At 51.5% G+C, this 23,146-nt stretch overlaps 1 protein-coding gene across 1 annotated transcript in view; it reads left to right on the top strand.

The window, feature by feature from the left end:
- The window catches only part of COL22A1 (collagen type XXII alpha 1 chain), a 200,587-nt gene that overhangs the window by 122,216 nt on the left and 55,225 nt on the right, over positions 1-23,146 (top strand). The window contains exons 40-45 of the mRNA XM_058668448.1: positions 3,817-3,894; positions 11,031-11,066; positions 12,341-12,394; positions 13,237-13,281; positions 16,754-16,801; positions 21,311-21,424. Coding sequence (XP_058524431.1) covers positions 3,817-3,894; positions 11,031-11,066; positions 12,341-12,394; positions 13,237-13,281; positions 16,754-16,801; positions 21,311-21,424 — 375 coding nt within the window. The remainder of the gene's footprint in view (positions 1-3,816; positions 3,895-11,030; positions 11,067-12,340; positions 12,395-13,236; positions 13,282-16,753; positions 16,802-21,310; positions 21,425-23,146) is intronic.

The following is a 23,146-nucleotide window of genomic DNA, read 5'->3' on the forward strand; positions in this document are numbered from 1 at the left end:
GGATGAGTCCTCAGTGCTGCTGGCTGCCTCCCACGCTCTGCATTAGCGTGGAGTTAGAGCGTCTGGAGCCAGGCATTGAACCCAAGCAGCCGTTGTCGGGGTGTCTATGTCTTAGCTCGCGTTTGTACCACCAGCCTAAACTCTCACCCCTGTTACCTGAGAAGACCATTCACCTAAGGGCTGGAGACCCCCTCCCCTCCGCTTGTGCTCCTGTGTCACTGTGTCTCTGGCGTCTCAGCAGTATAGCCACTGTGTCCCAGGCGGTCTGGAGAGAAATCAGTGCCATCATTCAGATAAAATTGTTGCCATGCGTAGTGCTGAACACGAGCCTTCGCTCATGTCACATGACCTTGTAGGTCTGCTTTAGGGGTGCAGGCCTGCAGTGGGCCTAGAGCAGCGGGCAGGGAAAGGGGGCGGCAGGAGAGATGAGGCATTCTGACCTCAGCCTAGCTGGCCAGCCAGCACCCGTTCCGCGGGACCCAGGGGAAGGCCTGCTGGCCCTTTGACCACAGTTTCTTCTTGTTTGGAATGCTGGATGCTTGGTGCTGGTAACATGTGGATGTGTGAGTTGGGCTGTGGAGTGGAGATGAGCGCTTGCAGGGTCAGTGGGCGTTGGGCAGGTGGCTCAGGAGAAGCAAGGAGAAAGAGAGGTCCCAGGAGAGCACATTTTGCCCTTGGCCCTGGTGCTGATGCGATGTCCCCTGGAGGCCTCAGGATGGGACTGTGCAAAGGCTGTCAGCGTGGCTCTCAGCTCCTCTGAGCTGCTGGCGGAGGGCAGGAAGGCAGACGGAGGCAGCTGTGTGAATGTGCAGTCCTTGAGTCTTGGTGTTCAAGGCTGGCAAAGTGCCTCGGGGCAAGGGGCGGGCAGGGGAGGAAGGCGGCGGGAGCAGACAGCGTGGGAGGCGTCTAGGTAGGTGGCCGGCTTGTCCTCCTTTCCTGTGCTTGGACCATGGACTTGGGCTAGGCTGGGCCCGGACCTGGACTGGCATAGAATATGTGCATTAAACATTTTAAAGCAAAATTGAAGTGCAAAGCATATGGATTTTTTCTGACATTTAGTCTTTTTTTTAAAAGTGGTGTTTTAATTTTATAAGTTTTAGCAATTTACCACGTTCACTGAAGATGAGATATCTATACCTATACATGCATGCTGTTTTTCTTGAAAATAAAGATGCAGCAACAGTCAGGGTTTCATGGCAGTGACTAGAGTCTAGGGAAAGGCTGCATTTGTCATTTCCATGCTACGAGTCAATGAAACAACATTTATAGCTCAGTGCCCAGTGATATGACATGCACACAAATTTTACACCCCATATATTACACAAACTGAAACGTGTTATTGGTGTCTCTCGATCTGGCTTATTGCATTCAGCAAAATGATCTCAGGTTGCATCCGTTTTGCTGTAAATGTCAAGATTCTGTCTTGTTATATGGCTGAAGAAAATTCTAATGTGTACATCTACCGTATATTCTGGAATCCTCAATGAATGGGCCTCTCGGGGTGAGTCCATCCGCTCGTGCGACTTGGGCTGCTAAACACGAAAGTGGAGGTCTCTCATAGGGTAATTTCATTTTAGCTGGATTTTTTCCCAGGAGTGGAACACTTGGTTCATATTGTGGATCTATTGTGAGTTTTCCAAGGAATCTGCATCCTGCTTTCCATAACGGTGCTGCCGATTTGCATTTCCAGCCTCAGTGTGTTAGGTAGCTTTTTCTCCCTCTGACTCAGGTGATAAAGTAACAGGATACAGCTGTAATAGTCTGTGTTATTCAGCTTTGAGTCTTGATAAGATATATGGCGATTTGTTTGAATGTTATTTTTTAATGAAGGGTCTAAGAGGAGGACAGGCTCGGGGGCACAGGACAAAGTTGGCCTTATTTTGAGAGTGGACATGGCATCACTTGATGGGTGGTTTTGACGTCTGATCCGCTCTGGCCCGCTTCACTGCTGAATGAGCCGGCAGCAGACAGTTCACAAAGGTCGTGCCCCTGCTAAGTGCATTATGTGTCTCCTTGTTTGTCCTGTCGCTTCCCCGCTCCCCATATGTACCAATTAGATTTTCCTGAGGATCTTGTACTTCCTGGAACCACTTGTGTTGTCTTATTCTCAAGAAATGTACTCACTGCAAGTTTGCGGTGAGGAATGCTGTGTCTCCCAGGGGACAGCAGCAGGTGCATTCCTCCCCACACCCACCTCTCCCCATGTCCCTGCAGGACAAGGACAGCCCAGGGAAACGTTCGCATCCTGGCTCCTGTTTCTGGCGAGCACTCTGGATGTCCTGTCCCTCTGCTTTCCCACAAATGACACTCTGCAGAACTCAGCCCTGACAATAGGAGGCCCTGTGAATCACTCCTGGGCCCTGAGCCTAGATCATCGCTTCCAGAGAACAAGTAGTGAGTGCCCGCTGAGCGAATGTGTCACTCACAGACTCGTCTGAGCAGCAGTCTCACTGCAGGAGAAACAGATTCTCCTAGAAGCTTCATCTCCTGAACATCCAAATGCCATGGTTCTCATTGGAAGCCATAGGTGGAGGATGGGATGCTTATTAATTGTTTCTAAAGCTTAAAAACACATGTCCCAGTAGAGCCATCAGTGGCCCTGGCATGTTTGCCAGATTTTATCAGCTCTTCATGACAGCTTCTCCGGCTGTTGCCATTCAGCCCTCAAGTGACTGGAGTGCCAGGAGTGCTAAGTGACTGGCACTGGGGTGCTTGTCATTGCTTGTGCAGGCGTGGCTGCAGTTCGGCTGAGCTGAAGAACACAGGAGCAAGGTCCCTGACACAGAATTGGTGAGGCCATGTGCAGTTGAGGCCAAGTTTGATTTGGATTTTGGACAGATCATAATAGGCAGAATGTATAGATATAACGTGGACCTGGAATCAAACTCATTGACATTTATCCAGCAAGGTGTGTCAGCCATAGTCATGCAACATGTGAACACCCTGTGTCCTTGCAAGTCAGGCTTTGTCACCAATGAGGAATTTGAACTTGTGGATAAGGGGTGGCCCCAACCTCAGCTTAGTCTCCAGGACATAGAAAACCTTGTCTTCCCTTCTGCCTCTTTTCCTCCATTGTTTTTCTCCCTTCAAAGTCCAGAATGGCAGGTGGAAGAGGACAGCATCCCACACAGGAGCTCTGTGTGGTGCTGAGAGTTGGGCCAGGCCAGTGCCGAGCACGCCGTGTCCCTTCCCTGAGTGAGCACAGAGCATGCTGATGTGGCCACTCCTCTTCTCTCCCCATAGTGAGGGGGAATCACCTGTCCTTTTCTTGAGCCCATGGTTCATACATGTTGAAACCAGAACTCAGAGGCAAGCAGGCACCTGGCACCCAAGTCCGCACCGTTCACCACTAGACTTGAAGGCAAGCCCTCATCTTGGCTGTCCCTGAGCTCCTTGCCTCAGTATCCAAAACTTGATCCCCCCAATGTGGGTACTTGGCAGACTCTTGTAGACTGATGAACCCTGTCTGGGTGCTCTGGGATCTGAGTTGGCTTGCGGGTCTCTGCTCCGTGCTGGGCTCTGGTTGGGAAGGAGGTGAGCCGAGGTTTGGGGAAGACATGGTAAGTTTGGGCTGTGGTCACACTTGGAACCGCATTGGTGGTTAAGGGCAAGGAGCAGTCAACCTTGGTCCATGCAGTGGTGGGCAGAGTGGGACAATGGTTGTACAGGTGGACCTCCAAGTGCTGCCCAGAGGTGGGCTAGCCAAGGGTTGCAATGGGGAGTAGTCACATCCTGGGGGGACAGACACACATCTCCACACTCGCTGGCCTTCTGCCTTCTAGTACTGATGTCTGCTTCTTCTTGTTCTCTTTCCAGGGGGACCAAGGAGCACCTGGAGTCCCTGGATCTCCTGGCAGCCGTGGCGACCCGGGCATTGGGGCTGCTGGCCCTCCTGTGAGTCCTGCAACAGTTTGACTTTGGGCCACGGGCTCTTTCCCAGTGGTTTTCACAGTGCACAGCCTGGGCCTCCCTGCAGGGCCATGCCTCAGTGAGCCCCATAGTGGGTTAGCTGGTCCTTGAGCCCCTTGGTAGTCCAGCTGTCACTGTGGCTGATATTGGCATAGGACTTGATGTACTTCTGATGGGATGATGCCTTTGTAATGATTAGGCTTGTCTTATTCCAAGAGAGGACAGGACAAATTGCCATAAGATTTGTGGAATGAAAAGGAAAAGGAAAAGGAAACTGAATCGTAGCCAGTGGCCCTGGCAGGCTGAGGGAAGGTCTGATAGGGGAAGGCACTTGATGTTTCCATGTGTTTCAGGCAAAAGAGGTGAGTGGCTTGGTCACTCCAGCTTCTATAATTACTACAGGGATGGTCATGGGTGGAATCTGGTCCTCAGCATGAAGTCCACCAACTGTTCCTCAAGCTATTAGTTTGAGCGTATAGCCAAGTCCAGTTACGAATGTCCTGCAGGTGACAGCTTTGTGAACTCTCGGGATCTTAAGGGCTGAACAAGGTCCAGCCCTCCCCTGCCCGTGCATCCCCCACCCCCCAAGCTGCAGGTGCACAGGCCTCTGGAGGGAACTGTGGCCTTGGCTCTTCAATGTAAAAGTGCGTTTCCACAGAGAGTGGATGTGCGTTACGTTTCTTTTCATTGCGAATAGGATTCGGGCCTCCCGTCCGTTGCCGCTCGTTTTCCCCTTGGAGCTGTGATGAGGCTGCCTTCGTGCCCCGTTTGCCGAATGGCGGGCTTTAGATCTTAAAGCTCATTTCCAATTCTGAGGTCTTCTCCTGTTGAGCCCTTTCCTTTCTGAAGATATCACACGGATGCTTCTGGAAGTTGCATTTCTTTTTTCCCCTGGCAACCTTGTCCTATTATTTTACAGGAGCTCAAATGCTCAGTCCTTTTCAAATGCCATTGCTAAGCTTCAGGATAGCTGAACTACCAGTGTATTGCTCTGGTTATTATTGTTTTAACACTAACTTTACCTCCGTAAATGCTGCCTGAATGTAAACTGGAGCAGCGCAGACAGACCCAGTCTCTTCTTGTATTCAGGAAGTACAAACTGCCACAGGTACAGACCAAAGCAACAGCCCTGCTCAGTCGTGACTCTCAGAGAGTAAAAAGCAGAGATGCAGTTCATTATGCATATGTAACTTGTTAAGTGCACATCCTTTGTCTTTCGCCAGTAGGCCCCTTCCATCCCAGAATCACCTCTCTGAAATATTCTGTCTTCTCAATCCGTCCATTCCTCAGCCTCAGCCCCTTGCCTTCCCACTGGGGATGATCAACCACCTGTGCTCCCGCCCAGTAGCCACAGAGGCTCACGTCCAGGCAGTAGGAGGCCTGCCAGCCTGCATCTCCCAGATGTCCCTGGGAGCCAAGGATGGAGGCAGGCGAAGTTCCCTTGAGAATGTTTGATTCGCTTGGTTTTCCATCAAAAATGTCTTCAGCTGGAATTCTTGATGGACACACACCTGCACTCCAAGACCTTGGTTGTGTCTTTTTGTCTTGGGTTCTTTCTGCAGCACATGGGACAGTGGGGTGGCACATGGTTTCAACTGTCTTCTTGCTGGAGTCTCACATGCTGATCCCAGGCTTCTGGCTCCTGCAGGACTTGACCCTCAGTACGGACAGATCCAGCTGTAAGTGAAAGCCCAGAGCCCAGCTCCTGGATGTGGCACCTGCCACCACCCACTGGTTTTTGCCCCTTCCCCTGTAACCTGCACGAGTTTAGTCTAGTAAGCCCTGAATCAGAGAGCTCTGTAGCAGGGCTAGGACACAAATCATCCTTCCCCATTTAAGGACCAGCTACAATCACTATAAAATTTATCCCTGCCTAAGTGATCGCACGGGCAAAGTGACCAGCTCTCACCAAGAGCCATACATCAAGTATTTCATGATGTTCCACTTCGTCCACTTATTAAAGACTTGCACTGACAATATAACTATATTGAATTTTCATAAATCTGTCTTTGGCCAGCCTCCTAGGTTGCTATTGGCCTTGGGATTTGCATGAAAAGTTCAAGGATGTGCTGACCGTCAGCATGAGCAGGAAGCAAGGACCGGGGCGTATCCAGCTCTCCCCTCCAGGAGTGCTGCTCTTGCCAAGCGCTGTATCTAACCTTCTGCTGGGGCTTGGGACATCCGCCGCCTCCACCACAGCCAGTCCTGCCACAGGCACTTCTGCCTTTTGCCCCACACTGGCATCCCCCGAGAGCCAGATTGAGGGGTGAGGATTTTATGTGAGATCTCAGGTGTCACCACCGGGGAGGTGACAGAGTGAGACAGAGAAAGCAAGAGAGACTGGGCAGAGTGTGTCAGTAAGCAGGTGTCGTGGGCAGCTGGGGCTTGCCCACTCACCCCTGGGAGGCCACGTGCTGCAACCTCAGGGTTGTTCTGCAAAAGGAGCCACACGGTGGTCTGTTGATGTCCCAGCCCCCAGGGGTCACTGGATAAAGACTGCTCCCTGGGCAGGTTCTGGTTGCAGACACCGCCACCCCCTCTGCACCCTCTGCAGCCAGGTCTCTCTTCCCTGCATCACCGTGTTCAGCCTCAGTGGCATGTTCAGTGGCCTTTGCTTGCAGGGATGACGCTGCCACCCTGGAGGGGAGCCAGGTCTTATCTGTAGGCCTCTGTTGTGGCCCCTCCCTGGGGCATGGCTGGTGAGGCCATTGTTTGGGATCCCCTTCTTGCTTCAAGACCTTCCCAAGCCAAAGCCTGGCTTTCCTCTTTGGGTTGCTTCTGATTTTCCTGCAGCGAGGTCTGGGGCAGAGCTGAGCACTACCGGACCTCGCTGACACCACACAGAGGTTCTGTGAGGACAGCCCAGAGCACACTGCTCCCACTTTGATGTGCGTCTCCTGGTGGGGCAGTGCCCACGGTCTCAGGGAGGATGACATGGGAACAGTATCGATGACGTCACCTGGTTCCTGGCCTCGGTCTCCTTTGATGCCATAAAAATCCTCCTCCTGGGATGGTTCTCTTAGCCTTCCACCCTGACAGGCCCTCTCCACCCTCATCGCTCCCTGCAGAGTAGCCCCACACCCTTCATGGCCTGACACTGAGGGTGCACACACAGAGTAGACTGGCTGACCGCCCCCAGCGGCCTGCAGGTGACCAGCAGCAGAACTGGCCCGTGCACCGGAGTGTTTCACAGGTCCTTACGGAAGGTCCCTTTTCCCCTTTGCATGGCTGCACCTTGCAGTGGATAACAAAGGATGCTGGTCATCACAGCCCATGTGCCCCGTGACCCGGCAAGGGTTGAAGTGGCTCGCATCCCATCCCGTAACATCCACCGAACAGCCATTCCCGGTGGGTCCTACATTTCCTGGCACTGGAGAAACGAGGAGGCCTACTTCAACGTGTGAGCACACTGCCCTGGAGTCACAGGACGAGGGGCAGCTGGACAGGACCTCAGGAACCACTGCAAGTGCTCGCCCTTCCCCACCATCCCTGCTGACTTCTGCGGGCTGAGCTGGTGCTTTCTGGGCCTATCCCACTGCACTGTCACTCATCTAACTCGTGTCCAGTGCCTGGGTCGCTGATACTCAGGCCAGGCTGAGAATTCCGCTGGATGGTTTCTTGTGAACAGGGATGTGGCAAGTCGACTACACTTCCCATGTATGGCCACCAGGGGGCACAAGGAATTTGTTAGGAGTTATGCCCTGGCCACTTGTGTATCCAAGGCAAGATTTCACTCCTGGAGCTTTGCTCTGTTCCTGGTCAGTGCACAAAACTGGGCTCTGAGGGCATCGAGGCACAGGGCTAAAGAGGATAAGAAAGAATCACCCCACATTTTCTAGACTCAGGGGTTCCTGTGCTGCTCCAGGTAGACCCAGAAGCTGGCTTTTAGCTCAAAGCCCTGGGAGAGGGTGGTGCTTCAGTAAGTCTCTCCTGTCGTTTCTGGGCACTGCATTGGCCCTCCCTGCCCCAGACTGTGCAGAGGACACTGTCATGTCCGCCTCACAGACCAGGAAGCTGAGGCCCCCAGCACTGCCTCAGGTCCTCTGCAGGTGACAGGGCCATAGCCCTGGCTGGTGTTACTGCCCGCCACCCTCCCGTGCGCCCAGCCAGGGATATCTTCCTCCTCCTCTTCTCTCCCTGCAGACTCCCCAGCCCCCTTCACCCTCCACACATCCCTTTCCAGCTCTCTCCCTCTGGCTGATGATGGCCCTGACACGTCAGGGGGATGCTGGCAGCTCCAGGCCCGCTCAAGCCTGGCCCACCGAGTCCTGAGTGCTTGTCCCAGAAAAGGTTTTCTTCACATCTTGAGCAGGTGCATGTCCCAACCCCAGGCAGCACTGTCCTCCTGTCCTCACAGGCCTGTGCTCCTGGAGCCATTCAGGTGGAAGAATGTGGGAAAAAAGGCACACCTTACTCTGCTGAGCGTCTGCAGATCAGCTCTAGCCCCGCATTACAACAGACTAACAGGTGTCTGTCCGTTTTTACTGACTGTGTCACAGATCATGTGGTGGTGTCTGGCCGCACTGCACATACACACATGCATGTTTGCATGTGCAGAGGTGTGTGTGAGGGTGCTTAGATAGTTTCTGGGAAATGGAATCAGAATGGCATTCTGAGTGTGAATGGGAGCCGGAGGGAACGAGCCACACTTATGGGTTTGTTTTCCCCTGAGCTTATCAGGTCATTCACTTGGTTAGGAGAAAAAAAAGCTGACTTCTGAAACTCCTGAGACCATATATCATTATTGTATGTCCCAGGAGTTACGTTTTTTCACCTGTTAAATGCAGCTGGTCACCTTGCAAAGTGTCCATTGCCACGATTCTTAAAACACGTTCTTCCTATACATTCCTAGCTTATATTAGCTTCAAATTTAGCCTGACTCCGAGTTTCTAAGAATTTCTGTGACTGTATGATTTTATTTTTAAAAATTCTGACTGCTCTTGATAGCTGTTTTAATAATGCCACATTGTTGCTTTTTCTCTTTCATTTCTTCTGTGTTTCCTTTGGCTGCATTTTTGCTCTTGCCGGTATCTGACCAGCCTGCCAGCTGGTGCTCATGCGGACTCTCAGCTGCTTATTTCCACTGCTGCTCTTGTGGGGAGTCTGATGTAATTCGGGATGGGGAGTTCCTGTCCTTGGCCTTGTGCCGGTGAGCGTCTTACGGCCTGCCAGGCTCAAGGTTCCTGGAGGTTGACTTGTGTATAAACACAGTGGTTTTGAGCTGGGTGTTTTCAGGATTCGTGTTTTTCAGCCCCCGATGCCAGGGAGTGCGGGACCTCAGAGGCCCTTCTTTCCTGTGCTGCCTTGAAGCCTCGCTCTTCCAGACTCCACGTGCCTTGGCCCACTGGTCAGATCTCACGTAGCATCCACTCGCCCAGAACCCAAGGACTGAGTATCTCCTAAATAGTTTTCCACAGCCGAAAAAGCCTCTGCATTTGAGTAACACTCCATGACTTGTGAAATTTGGATTTTGGGATCTGAAGCCAAAATTTTAACTGGAAAACAGCCATGCTCATTTGTTGCAAGGTCTCCTGTGACTACTCCGGCATCCAACCGAGGGGCCGGGAGACCGTGACGGAGCTGCTAGGAGCTGTGAAGTCAGGGCAGTCAGTCCTGTGCTGTTACGGGATCGGTCTCCTGCTCCGATCGCTTCGAGATCCTGTCTTAGCGCCCAGGGAGCCCACAGCCTTGTTCCCTGCCTGTACAGCACTCAGAACTAGACTTCCATCCAGGGAAGAGCAGGCTCGGGGATCCTGGCCCTGTTTCGCAGTGGCCTGTTTTTTTCAAAGTCAGATATACAGAGAAGAAGTTCTTCCATCTGTTGATTCATTCCCCAAGCAGTCTCAACGGCCAAAGCTGAGCTGATCTGAAGCCAGGAGCCTGGAGCCTCTTTCGGGTCTCCTACATGGGTGCAGGGTCCCAAGGCTTTGGGCCGTCCTTGATTGCTTTCCCAGGCCACAAGCAGGGAGCTGGATGGGACCACCAGGATTAGAACCTGTGCCTGTATGGGATCCCAGCATGTACAAGGTGAAGACTTTAGCCACTAGGCCATTGCATTGGGCCCAGTGACCTCTTTCTGTCTCTGAGGATTCTTCCTATTTTCTTTGGTGCTCAGCTAAGCACTGAAGGTGCTTGCTCTGCCCTTTGAGTTGGCTCTGGGGCACGGACCATGGGCAGGTGGTAAGCTGCCTGAGCCATCAGACTGCAGCTGCTTGGGCACTGGGGAGAACGCCTTCCCCTCTCATGGGACTGCTTAGGGGTGTTCTCACGGACTCAGGGCAGGGACTAGGATTAACTGCCCTGGCAGGTGAGCACCACGTGCTGTCCTCTGGCCAGTGGTGGCTCTTAGAGCACACACCTGTGCTGAGGCTGTAGCAATGCCCACCCCATGCAGGCCTGTGTCCACTGAGAAGACTGGTGATAAGACATCAAGGTGTGTGCAGGGGCCATGGGCGTCTGTTGGGTATCCTGAGGGATGCCAGGAGGTGCCCCGTAAGGTCGTGACATCCAAACGGTGACGAGTGAATCCAGATAGAGAGGCAGGGTAGAAGGTCTCTGCAAAAGCAACAGTGTAACAGGAGGCTAAGATGCAAGGGACAGTTCCACTCACCGGGAGACCTTCCACCCCAACCAGGATCACATCGTTAATGGTGCCTGGAAGGCATGTTCTAGCTGGACACAGGCCTGGACATGCCTGTGGCTGACAGTCCGAGACTCTGGGTTGCCTGTGCGCGCCCCACTGCCACTTCTGCCACACAGGTTGGGGAGTGTGAGCCTTGGGTTCCCCATGCAGTCCTGAGTGGGAAGAGCCAGTGCACCCATGGAATGTAGCCTGATGAAGCTAGGGTTGCTGGGTCCAGCCCCACACCAGAGGGAACCACCAGTGGGGCTTGGGTGTCAGCAGCCACGTGGGAGTGAGGGCAAGTGGCACAGTTCTATTCGGGGACCGATGGCAGAAGTTCCAGCGGGGTCTCTGTTAGCGTTTGTGGGTAGGCAGGTGGCAGTGTGACTTAAAGGTGTGAGGATGCTAACAGTGCCAGGCTGGCCCCACGGGAACCACAAGAGCATATTGGGGTGGGCATTTTGTTTCTACTTTACTTACTTGTCTCTTTGTTTCTTAGGGACCTTCCGGACCACCAGGAGACAAAGGGCCCCCGGTACAGTATGTTTTTCACAAAGATTTGGGATTCTCTGGGAGGAATTCTGCTCAGATCATTGTCATGTTAAACGGGAGGCACCCACACCACTGGCATTAAATGTTGCAGGCTCTCTGAGCTCTGGGCCTTGGATTCAGAGTAGGCTGGGACAGAGATGTGTTTGAGTAGGAATGCGGGGCTGGCACTGGTTTTGTCTTTTGCCATCTGCCTGCCGCACAAGGGCAGTGGTGGCTTATAAACTCAACCACGTTGCCGGAAGAGCGGCTGACTGTGAGTCCTGTCTATACTGTCCCTTTCATGAGTCCATGAGCAGATGGGTGGGGGGCTCTGCCAGTCTGAGAGAAAGCAGCAAGACCCTGAGTTAACGTGGAAACCTGTGGGCTCCTTGTGTGTGGAAGCAACAGGACTGCTCACACTTGGCATCTGTCCAGTGGAATGCCTGTGTGTGCGCTTGTGCATGCCTATACGGAAGGGGAGCTAAACAATGTCATAGGGTCGTATTTTACATCATCTCTGATTTAAAGAGGACAGGCATCTTTGGTACCCATTTTAATAGTTGAGGAGATTGAGGTTCAGCAGTTAATTGATAGTCATAGGACTTCAGGGCCAGTCATTACAAAGTGCAGGTGCAGTGGATGGGGCTCTGTGTGGAGGGGTGAGGGTGGAGGGGAGGTCTGTGGAGACCCCAGGAGAAGCAGCCACCTTGCCTGATTGTAGCACCTGCCCAGAAGGATGTCTGAGACCCAGGAGCAGATCCAGTCAGGGAAAAATCTTAAGGGAAAAGCAAGATCCATCGCAAAGCCTAGCCGTGTCATTTGCTGGCATCGTTGATTCACTCTCAAGAGAATGGGAGTGACGTTCCGGTAACAAGCAGCAGTTGCCAAGAACGTCCTGAGCATGTGCTCAGGCCCCGGGCAAGGGAGCCGATGGAGCCAGGGAGCAGCCCTCGGGGCCACATGTGTGCAAGGACGCCAGGAGGCGAGGCCAGGCCCGATTCACCACCACACAATGTCCCTTCCACACCAGAAAGGGGTGTACAAGTGAGGCCTGGGCAGTGTGGCCAGTGGGAAGGCTTTCCAGAGAGTTCTGTACGTGTAGGTGGGGGTAAACCCATCGGGTTCACGGGGCAGGGAAGTGAGTCCGTGTCCGTGTTGGACTTTGGCCTCACATCTTACTTTGGATTTCTCACCAACCATTTGGGCCCTGGGAAGGGTGGAGGGCCGTGTCTCTGTTTTCTCAAAGCATGGACTGTATCTCCTCTGTTTTTCCCACAGGGACCTCGAGGCTCACCAGGCTTCCCTGGCCCTCAGGGACCAGCTGGCCAGGACGTGAGTACAGGGAAAGGGCCTGGGCTCGGCCGCGGCTCTTGGGGTCTGCCACCCACATAGGCAGCTTCGTAGCTCAGTCAAGGCCGTGCATGAGGGCCCACAGCGGATTTCTTTTTTTTCAGTTTTGCTCTGCTTGTGAGTGGGGCCCACTGCTGTCCACTGTTGCGGTTTGAGTTTGGCTCTTAGCACCTTCACGCTCCTGAACATCCCTGCCAGTGTCCCCTGCTCCCCGTCAGTGTTTTTCCACTGAGAGCGGAGCTGCGAGGGAAGATAGGGGCATGTCTTGCTTCAGTGTGAATCCTGAGACCCAGCAGTTTTCGCTTGTTGCAGCAGGGAGAGTAAGATCCCCTTTGGGCTCCACTTAAAATCTGTCCGCTAAGTCCTGTCTTCACATACATTCCGTCACCCTGCTCTCAATGCTGTGTCCTCTTCCCTTTCAAAGTTGCTCTTCCCTCCTGTGCTTGGAAAAGCATTGGGGAAGTTTAAGGCAAATGTGTGTGCAAGCTTGTACGTATATGTGTGGGTGTGCGTACACACAGGCATGCAAGTGTGAATGTGTGTGTTTCTAATTTTGTCTTGAGGAAAGGAGAACTAACTAGGTGAGGCGGCTGACTTCTAAAGCGTGCTGCCACCACGCTTCCAGGGAAAGTCCTGGGTGCTCTGCTGAGTCTGGGAACTGTCAGTTGGCACTGGGATCAGTCTTCATGGCTGGGCAATTCTTTTTCCCACCAAGTTAAAACTTGGCTGGTGCAGAGGTGGCCCAGATGGTGGCTGGCATGGGTCAAGCTTCTGTCAGTTAACATAATCACGGTTGATGTTTTCTTCTCCCCCTCTTCTCTCAGGGTGCACCAGGAAATCCAGGCGAAAGAGGCCCTCCTGGGAAGCCAGTATGTCATCTGCTGGTTCTGGAAGAGTGTTGACCATCAGACAGGCCTCCAGGGAGAAATAAAATACTGCACAGCCAGTCTAAGCACCTCTAGCCAAGGGGCTGTTGTGGGGGCGGGCCCAGGTGTGGGGAGGGTGGAGTCTGCAGGAAATGCCAGAGAATGGGTGGACCCAGGTGCGTGGGGGTGGAGTCTGCAGGGAAGGAGGCCCGATGATTGGCGGGCCCAGGTGCGTGGGGTGGAGTCAGGACGTGTCCAGGTGTAAGGGTGGGAGCAGCTCTGCAAATGCTGGAGGGAAGGAGTCCATTGGAGGATGCTGTTGATGGGAGGAGTTGGAGTGTGGGGGTCCCAGGCCTCAAGGATGAGACCTTCAGTCTGGTTTCAGGACCCAGTGCATTTTGGGCACTGTCTTTTGCTGGTGAGCGTGGGAGTCCTCTGTCTGGTGAGCCTGGGCTGCTCCGAGTTTCGGACAGGGAGCTACTGTGGGCTCATATGATTCTTCTGCTCCTATCCTGAATTGATGAGTTCAGAGGAGACCCTGGCGGAGCTCCTGGTGTGTCCTCTGAGATGGGTGCAGGGTCTTGATGGGGGTTAGGGGCAGACTATGCCAGGGCCTGCTCATCGCAGCCTCACTGGGGGCAGCCCCATTGCAGCCTTGTTGTCTGTGGGTAAGGTCCTGCTGAAGCTACAGGGAGAGTTGAGCTCAGATCGGAAGACACACAGGCCTTAGGTGACCTCTGCCAAGTCTGGACCTTAACGTTCTCTTGAACAAAGCCAGCCACATGCAGCTGAGGGCACGGTCATTCATAAACATCTCAGCCAGTCACCCCAGGGTAGGCGGGGTCTGGAGGAGAGATCTGTAACCTTCAGATTTGCTGAACACATTGCCCCAGGTATGGCCAGCCTGCGGCTCGTCACTAATTGTGCCATGTGTCCAAGGTTCTCACAACCACTCTTGGATCCAGCCATTTGCTGCAAGGGTTTGTGGACCTTAGAGAAGTTTCTGGACTCAGGCTGGACTCCTGTGAAAGGATGCAGATTAAAATCAGCAGAGGGCAAGGGTGCACAGAAGAGTCCAGGAGAGCCCAGGACGCACCTCCCATTGTTCCTTCTCTGTGATTCATGCAGGGACACCTGTGCTTTCAGCAAAGCATGCAGCACCCATGGAGTTGTGACCGTACACACGACATGACAGCACACATGGCGCTGTGGTGATACACACGGTGACATAACAGCCTACGTGGTGTTGCAACAGCACACACATGGTGTAGCAGAACACGTGGTGCTGTGACAGCCCATGCAAAGTCATGATGGCACATGTAGAGTGGTAGCACATGATGTCACAGTGTGACAGCACACGTGATATAACAGCTCGTGTGGTATCAGGATGGCACACAAACATGGTATTGCAGTTGGGAGGTCTACCTATGGGAGCCTCAGCATACAGGGTCTGTTGAGCTAACCCTTTCCTACACACCCATTGTCCTCCAAGGATGGAGAGAGCCATGGGAGGGCCCTCCAATGTCATGTCCTCCTGTGGAGAGGTACGGAGCTCCCTGATTTGGGATAGGTTCCCAGGACACAGAGTCTGTGGTGGGGATTCCGTGACAATGGTTGGATGAGGGAGCACTGCCCATGAAATCTGTAAAGGCAGAGGGAACAGGATGTGGCAAGGAAGAAGAGCAGTGGATGACAGGGGGTTCCACCCCAGGTTGGGCTTGGCCAGAGCCACAAAGACCTCTGGAATGTGCAAGGCCCTGGAGGCCTGCCTGCCCACCGGCAAGCCCCATCCCACTTACCCAAATCTGTCAGTTCCAGCCAGTGCTGCTGACATCAGAAGGGAGGAGGGTGAGCAGGACATAGGCCTGGTCCTCTGTTCTATCACCCTAGGCCCTGGCAATGCTGGCCACATGGGTCTGACCCTTGGCACCCACAGCCCATCCCCAGTCCATCCTCAAAAGGCCGCCACTGGCCCCACTGCAGATTCTGTTCCTGTGTAACCTGCATGGCCCAGCCTTAGGAGTTTATAGAAATGGGTCAGGGCAAGACTTAATGGACTTCTCTGCAGGCCACGCTGTACCTTCCCTGAAAATCCACTCCTCCTCCTCTCTGCCTTTGTAATGAATGTCCTGGCACACTGTCTAGAGGTGCTTACTCATTATATTAAGAGCTCAAATGGAAGCGTAAAAATTTCCTTAATAGTATGATGCCAGCGGCATTTAATGTCCCCACGGGAATGAGTGACACCCCTTGCTGTTAGTAGCTTCCTAAAGAACCTGTGCACAGTTTCAAAATGAAACAGCTTTCTTTTTAAAAAGAAAAGTTGGCATCAATGGCTGTTGCACAGGTTGGCCTTCTTTCAGGGCATCTTGCTCGGGTCATCAGAGGTTGTGGACCTCTTGCATAGGAGCAACTTGGGGCTTGAGCCTTGTCTGTATTCTCTGTGTCAGCACCTTCAGACCTGTGTTGAACATACCCCTAACCTTTCCCAGGTATCCCCTGTGTGACAGTCTAGGTGTTGATCGAATATTCTGAGCATGTTAATACCGATAGCAACACACACATCCCAGCCACTACAGCTATTGAACTCATGCAAAATTAGGTTACAGCCATCTGATAGCTTTAGTTAGGCATAAGATGAGATAAATCCCCCAGCCCCAGGTCAGGATGGAGGGGAGTGCCTCTCACTTGTAACAAATTGGATTCATAGCTCATAGGTTCTGAACACAAGCCTGGAAGAAATCACCCAGCAAGAGTGTACCTGTGACTACAAGCCGTGTTCCTCTCCCAATGAATGCCCTAGAGATCTGCCAAGCAGCAAACCAATGTCTGAGGCTTACCTGAGGAGTTACATTTAGCTTTATCATGTGCATTTTAGTATCTACTGTTCCTTTTACCCCAGTGTGAGCCGAGCACTCATACCCCATCCTGGGTTTAGGATTGGCCACAATCCCAATAGTCCACTCCCTAGTTCATAGTGGGTTTGAACCGGAATCCAGTGATTTATGAAATCCTCCATGCTTCCTGATCTTTGCAGTCTTCTTGCCAGAATTCAGGACTTTAAGCCCTGGTCCTTCACCTTGGATAGCTGAAGACACATTCATTTAAATTCATACTAGGCTGTGAGTGAGTGAGAGCAACAGCTCTTGCCAGTCTGAGCTGTTTGACAATTTTTATTGTGGACAACCCAGCCCGTTACCTCCCTGGGATCTATCGGGTTTTAAGGGCCTGGGAGGGAGGGGTCAGCAGGAGGACAAAGGCTTGGCTAGGACAGGAAGCCTGTGCCTATTCTACCTCGGGCTCTTGTCTCTGGCTGCCAGGTCTGACATCAATGTGGCTGTGTGTGTTCTGTGCAACTCACAGTGTTAAGTGTGCAGCTTGCACTGTGAAGCTCTGCCAGCTCCTGAAGATGTGGGGATTATGCTCTGTGCACATGTGTATGCTTGTATGCATTTATTTCTTTTTTCTTTGCCAGGGCCTTTCCCCACTCTTGTCTCCAGAGGACATAAATCTTCTAGTGAAGGTAAAAGCATGTCATCAGTGTGCATGTGTGCATGTGGAAACGGTGGTGGGGCTACCGGATCTCAACAAGCCTGGCGACCACAGGATAGGCTTAGCCATAATCACAGCTGTGTTTGTCAGGACACCCACACGTCCACTGATGGGCTCAATCTACAGTGTCCACTAGAAGATTAAACAAATTTCAAACTTCGGGTCAATGAATATGTTAAAGATAGAGTGAAATTGAGTAGGACAGAACAAAGAATGTAATGGGGTTGGATGGGATGGGATGAGATAGGATGGGATGGGATAGGATAGGATGGGATGGGATGAGATAGGATGGGATAGGATAGGATGGGATGGGATAGGATAGGATAGGATAGGATAGGATAGGATAGGACAGAATGAATAGGATAGGATAGAATATTCTGGGCTAGAATCCAGTTCTCACTGATTAAAGGCTGGCCGTAAAAGGAAGGCCACAGTAGGTGCTTTTGGTGCAGGAGCCAGCAGCTGAGGCTTGGGGGTGCAGCCAACTGCTGGGACCTTCTTCCAGAATGAGTTCAGATCAGGCACAGACTTAACTCATTTCTACAAACACATTGTTTCTATGAGAGGCAGAGACCTGGGTAGTTAAGCAGAACTTGGCTGGGCTACACTTGATCTGGCTGGAGTTACACCTATAGGAGAAGATATAGAGGTGCCCCTAGTCTGGCCAGGACCCTGGGTCTTAAACCATGACAAGCTGGTAAAGACACGGCAAGGACTGAGATGGAGAGACCAGCCTGGTTGCAGGCAGTGCAGACACCACGCTCTTCTTACCACAATCCTCGGTCTTCACCTCAAGTGACACCTGGCCCTGGGTTGTGGGTGACTGTCTCTTTGCTCACTTTCTTGTGATCTAACACACACTGGGCCAGTCACAGAGAATCCAAGTCCATGTGTGAGCCCAAGGGAGGGAGGGGCACACATAAAAGAAAGCCTGAGACCTGGAACCGTTCTAAATCTTGCTGCACATTGAGAGGCCTCGATGGGAAATTATACATGCTATTGAAAAATAACTAGTAGCATAGTCTTTATTGATTTTTATTGGCAGGAGAGGAGAGTTTTCTGACAGTTGAGGACCTGACATGAAATCATTATCTATTGATTCATTTCCATGTTTATTTATAGGCTTACATTAGCTTACATCCTTTTTCATGGTATGCCAATCTCAGAGGAACTGGGTATGTGTCAGCTCCTCCCCCAGAGGATTTCAACCTCCAGGTGTCTTGCACTGTGTGGCAATAATAACAGACTGTATGTACCACAAGGGTTGAGTATCATGGCCCATGTCAAGTCAGCAGACACAGGAACACCACAGTTTATGCAGGCCTACCTGTCCAGGGTGGCACGTGGTATGGCCCTGTTTCCACACAGTTGTGCTTTGTCTGAAAACTCCATGTAGGTGGCTTGACCAGCTCTGTCGAGCTGCCGGGTGTGACTTCTACTCCGTGACATCAGCTACTGCCCTTCTGCTGTGGCAGGTGAGCACCTGCTGGGCCAGTGCAGGTGACCAGGAGCACGTGCCTCCCCTGCAGAAAGTGTTGTTTATCACTGAGGGTTTGTCACTATTCCCAAGAGTTCTTATATCATCTGTCTCCCTCTGAGAGTTGGAAAGTTGCCTGAACAGCAAGTTCATCTTCTCAAAGTCCCTGTCAAGTGGGCTTTTGGCGTTGGATCTGGGCCCAAGGATGTTCTTTAGGTGACTGGATGAATATGATATCGGATGCTCACAACAGTCCTGAAGACATGCTCTAAAGGCGTCTGCATCTTATGCAAGTGGAGATGGAGGCCTGGCTAGAGAAGCTGCTTGTTGAAGACTGCAGAGCAAGAGAGTGGCAGAGGCAAGATTCAAACCTGGCGTGACCAGCTCTAGAGTTCCTGCAGTCACCTTTCTGCAAAACGATTCTATCAGAACTTGCTGGCAGCTCTCTGGTGGCTGACGAACAGCTGCAGGGCTCCCTACCATCCAGCCCTCTAGAAGAGTACTGTGATGAGGATTTCCACAGCCAGAGAAAGAGGGAGTGTGACGAGCAGGAGCTCATTTCTCCTCCCGGGAGGCAGTGATTGCATCTGCCTTGCACATGGTGGTGGACGTTTTATTGAGCGCTTACTTAGGTAGGCTGTACTGTAGAGAGACCTTCATACAACAGCACAGAAAGCTGAAGTTGCTGAAGAGCTCTGAAGCACAAGGAAGGGGCAGAGGCTGGAAGGACATCGACATTGACAGGTTACACAGGATGTTGAACACTTGGCACATATTGCTTCACTACATCTTGCCAAATGGCTTGAGTGAGACCACTCAGTCAATCATGGTGTTGGGAGGTGATCGAGGGCACCTGCCAGGTGAATGGGGCAAGGCCACAGATGATGGGAGGAAAGAACAAACCACAGGGCCCCTATAGCAACTAAAATTCATTGTGCTTTCCCTGTCCTGGGCACAGTGACAGGCATTTTACATTATCTATCATAAGACTTGGATGTCGCCATTGTACAAATAGGAAATATGAGGCTCAGAAAGGTAAAGTCAAGATCCTAAGTGGGCAAAGGCTTCTTGGAGCTTGAGAGAGCCCTCTGGTTGGAGACTGCCCTGTCCATTCTCAAGGCATTTAGACAAAGTAGGAAGTATCCACTGAAGGGTACCGATGCTGGTTCAGGAAGGGCTGGAAGGGGAAGAATCTCAGGAGCTCCAGAGTCAAGGTAAGCATTAGCAGACTGCAACTTTGGGACTGAGATCTCTCTGTGACTCCTGGACTCCGGGACTAGTGTAGTGTTGAATCCAGTCCCCTCACTGGTCCATCTATGCCTGCTGACAGCCCTGGCAGCTGCACCTTCAGCAGCCAGTGCAAGCTCAGGCTAAGAACCTTGCCATGCATTAGCAATAGGAATGTGGTAAGGCATTGTTTTTCTTAATTAAACCTCATTGTGCTATGGGTGCCACCATTAAGAGCAGTTCCCCATCTCACTGGCCAGAATTCTCACTGCCACTAAGCTAGCTCCATTCATACCATCCCTTCTTCCTGTCCTTCTATCCATCCACCAATCCACCCACCTACCCATTCAACCATTTCTATGTCCATCCATTTGTATATTTGCTCACCCTCACCCATCTGCCCATCCATTCAAACATCCATCAGTTCACCCATCTACCTACTCACGCATCCATTTACCCACTCATCCAACTAACAATTATCCACTCCCACCCATCCACCCACCTATCTGTCCATCCATCCATCCACCCACCCACCTGTCTGTCCATCTGTCATCTATCCATCCACCTGTCTGTATGTCCATCCATCCATCTGCCATATATCTACCAATCTGTCTCTATAACCATCCGTCATCCATCCATCTGTTTATCTAGCCCTCACCTGCCTGTCCATCCACCCAACTAATCATCTACCCAATCGCCCATCCATGATGTTGTAGTATTTCATGAATCACATTATTTTAAGTATGAAAGATGATTTAGGAACAGTGAGTTCCTCTCATCTCTGCTGCTTTTCAAGCAAAACCCTTCAAATAGTGTCATTCACTTTTGCTGCGTAAATCTCATTATTGTACTCCTCACCTTACAAATATCAAAGCACTGTTTCAACCTACCCACTGAAAGGACAGATTCCACAGGACACCAAATGGTCAGAGGTGAGTGGGTTGGTTGACTGGCTAGCTGGTTGGCTGGATGACCTGGTTCGTTTGCTTATTGAGCTCATGTTCAGGTAAGACTGATTGCTATGAGCTGATGTCAAAAAGGGAAAGCAACTCCACCTCTTTCTGAGGACTCACACTTCCTCTCTGCCTGATTGGGAGAGGTTGAGGTTAGAAACAGATTATCCCTGAGCCATGCGCTCCAGTCATGGCAGTTACTGGGGGCTGTGACAGCACAGAGAGATCCACAGAGTTTCTGGCATTTCCTGTGGCAACCACGAAGGCATCTTGGAGACCTCTAAAGACACTTGTAAGACAGCGTAGCAGGGAAGCAAGTAAAGGAAGGCAAACCAGTTCTAGCAGCTTCTGTGCTAGGACAATTTCAGCATGGTGAAATTGGAGACCACGATGATGATTAAGCCTTAACCTCTGGTTTAACATCTGAACGCTGTTATTGTGCCTTCCCACTGCTTCCTGACACCCTTCACCCATGAGCTTTTCAAGACACACCTGCTATGGGATCAGAGCTTATCCCTATGCCTAACATAGAGCAAAGGCTTACTTTTTAAAAAAATTATTTATGTTTGCTTATTTTAAAAGAAAGGAGAGAATCTTCTATCTGCCGACCCACTTTCCAAGTGGGAGAACTAATCCAGTTACATCATTACAGAAATCCAACTAGTACTGAGGAACCTGAGACTGCAGAACTTGCTATACAAATAACTGACCATGATTCAATGCTCTCAACTGCTTTCCATCTTCTACTGGTATTTAAGATCAACACCTGTGCCTGAAGAGCTAGCACTGGACCACTTGTCCCTGTTCTCTCTTCCTCCCCCAGGATGTGTGCAACGACTGCCCTCCAGGGCCACCAGGCCTCCCCGGACTGCCAGGCTTCAAAGGGGACAAAGGCCTCCCAGGAAAGCCAGGGCGAGAAGGTTCAGAAGGGAGAAAGGTAAGGATGGGAGGGTGAGATCTATCTTTATGGTATCCTAGCGCTGTCCCTGCTGCCTCCACAGCAGCCATGCCTTAGGGGAGTCCAGCCAAGAGGCACTGGGCTTGGGGGACACAGCTATGGAAAGAGGAGCAGTCTGGCATCTGTGGGTCTTCGTCACTTTAAGAAGATGTTGGCTGTATTAGTCTAATCCATGTGTAACGTGTAAAAATGCAGGCCTCTCCTCCACTCTCTTACCATCCTGCCTCCTTTACTGCCTTGCCTTCTGTGCATAAACAACCCTCATTGTCTATTGGGAGCAGGCACCAAGACAGGCCTTTCAAATCCATCCGTCCATCCCATTGCCATTACCTGTTTACCATGCCCTGGCGAGCAGGTACTGTGTGTCAATCAATACAAGCATACCGGGCAGGTCCAAAAGGGAAAGACTTGAGACTGTTTTCACGGAGCTCCTGATCTGACTGGAGCAGAATCAGGAAGGAAGCAGCACAGACACTGGAGAAATATAATTGAAAGCGAATCTCCCAGCCTGGAAATGCTCTGTCAAGGTAGCAGAGTGAGAAAACAAATCCATGTTCAACCAGGATGTGACGCCTATCCCAGGCGTGTTAAGAGGTTGCAGACACAAATCTCACTCTTAGAGCTGTGCTCTAGCTGCCACCTCTTACATAGTGAGGGGTCTTCCAAAAGGCCATGAGAAAATGACTTAAAGGCTATTTATGTTGGTGTAAAAGTTGTGGAAAATCTGTGCATAACTTTTCACACCATTGAGGACCCTTTGGGCATGCTGAGCTGTGAGTAAAGACACAGTAGCCCATTCTGTCACGTGTGTTAACCAAGATTTGTGTCATGTCTGGGTGGCCTTGTCTGGAGAATTGACTTGTGGCAGCTCTGTGGTGGGAGGTGAGGTCCCTGCCTTGCACAGAGGCCTGGAGTGTTAGCTGTTTGTGCTCTCAGGAGGTGGTCCCCAAATCCATCAGAAGGCTTTTTCCTGGCCACAAAGTCAGGAGGAGCCACACTGCGGCTCTGTAATTGGGTTTATCTGTCAGTGACATGGAGAAAGGAGTCCCAGTGACAAGTTTTCTAAATGCTCTGAGAAGATGAGCTGGGGCAGAGGCTCTCTCCTTATTTTCAGACATGGGAATTAAATCTCTTTGGTGTAATTTGAATTTTTCTCTTACCTAGGACAGTTATCCACATGGATGTGAAATGTGACTTATACTCTGATTCTCTGTGCCTAAGCACACCTGCTCCCCTTCCATGAACCACAGGGTACAGGTGTTGTTGCAGTGGGGTGCCTTGATCCCCCAAATTTCTCTGTAGCCTAGGACCCTGGGAGGATACAGGAACCAATCCGAAAACTGATGTGGTTAAAAATAATTTAGTTAAATTGTATTGATGACCAAGTCATCAACACAGCTATACACTTGCTTACAGCATTTCTGGAATATATTTATTACAAAGAACAGTCGGTAAACAACTCTGAATTCATTTTTTGCTTGTTTATTTGAAAGATCCATGGAGAGAGAGAGACAGACAGACACAGAGATTTTTCCATCTCCTGGTTCACACTCCCAGATGGCTGCGCAGCCCAGGCTTAGCTAAGTCCTAAGTCAGGAGCTTCATCCATGTCTCCCACGTGCACTACCTTTCCCTGCTTTTCCAGGCCATTAGCAGAGAGCTGGGTCAGAGTGGGGCAGCTGGAACTGGCATCACACATGG

Source organism: Ochotona princeps, chromosome 9, assembly GCF_030435755.1.
Source record: "Ochotona princeps isolate mOchPri1 chromosome 9, mOchPri1.hap1, whole genome shotgun sequence".
Lineage (NCBI taxonomy): Eukaryota > Metazoa > Chordata > Mammalia > Lagomorpha > Ochotonidae > Ochotona > Ochotona princeps.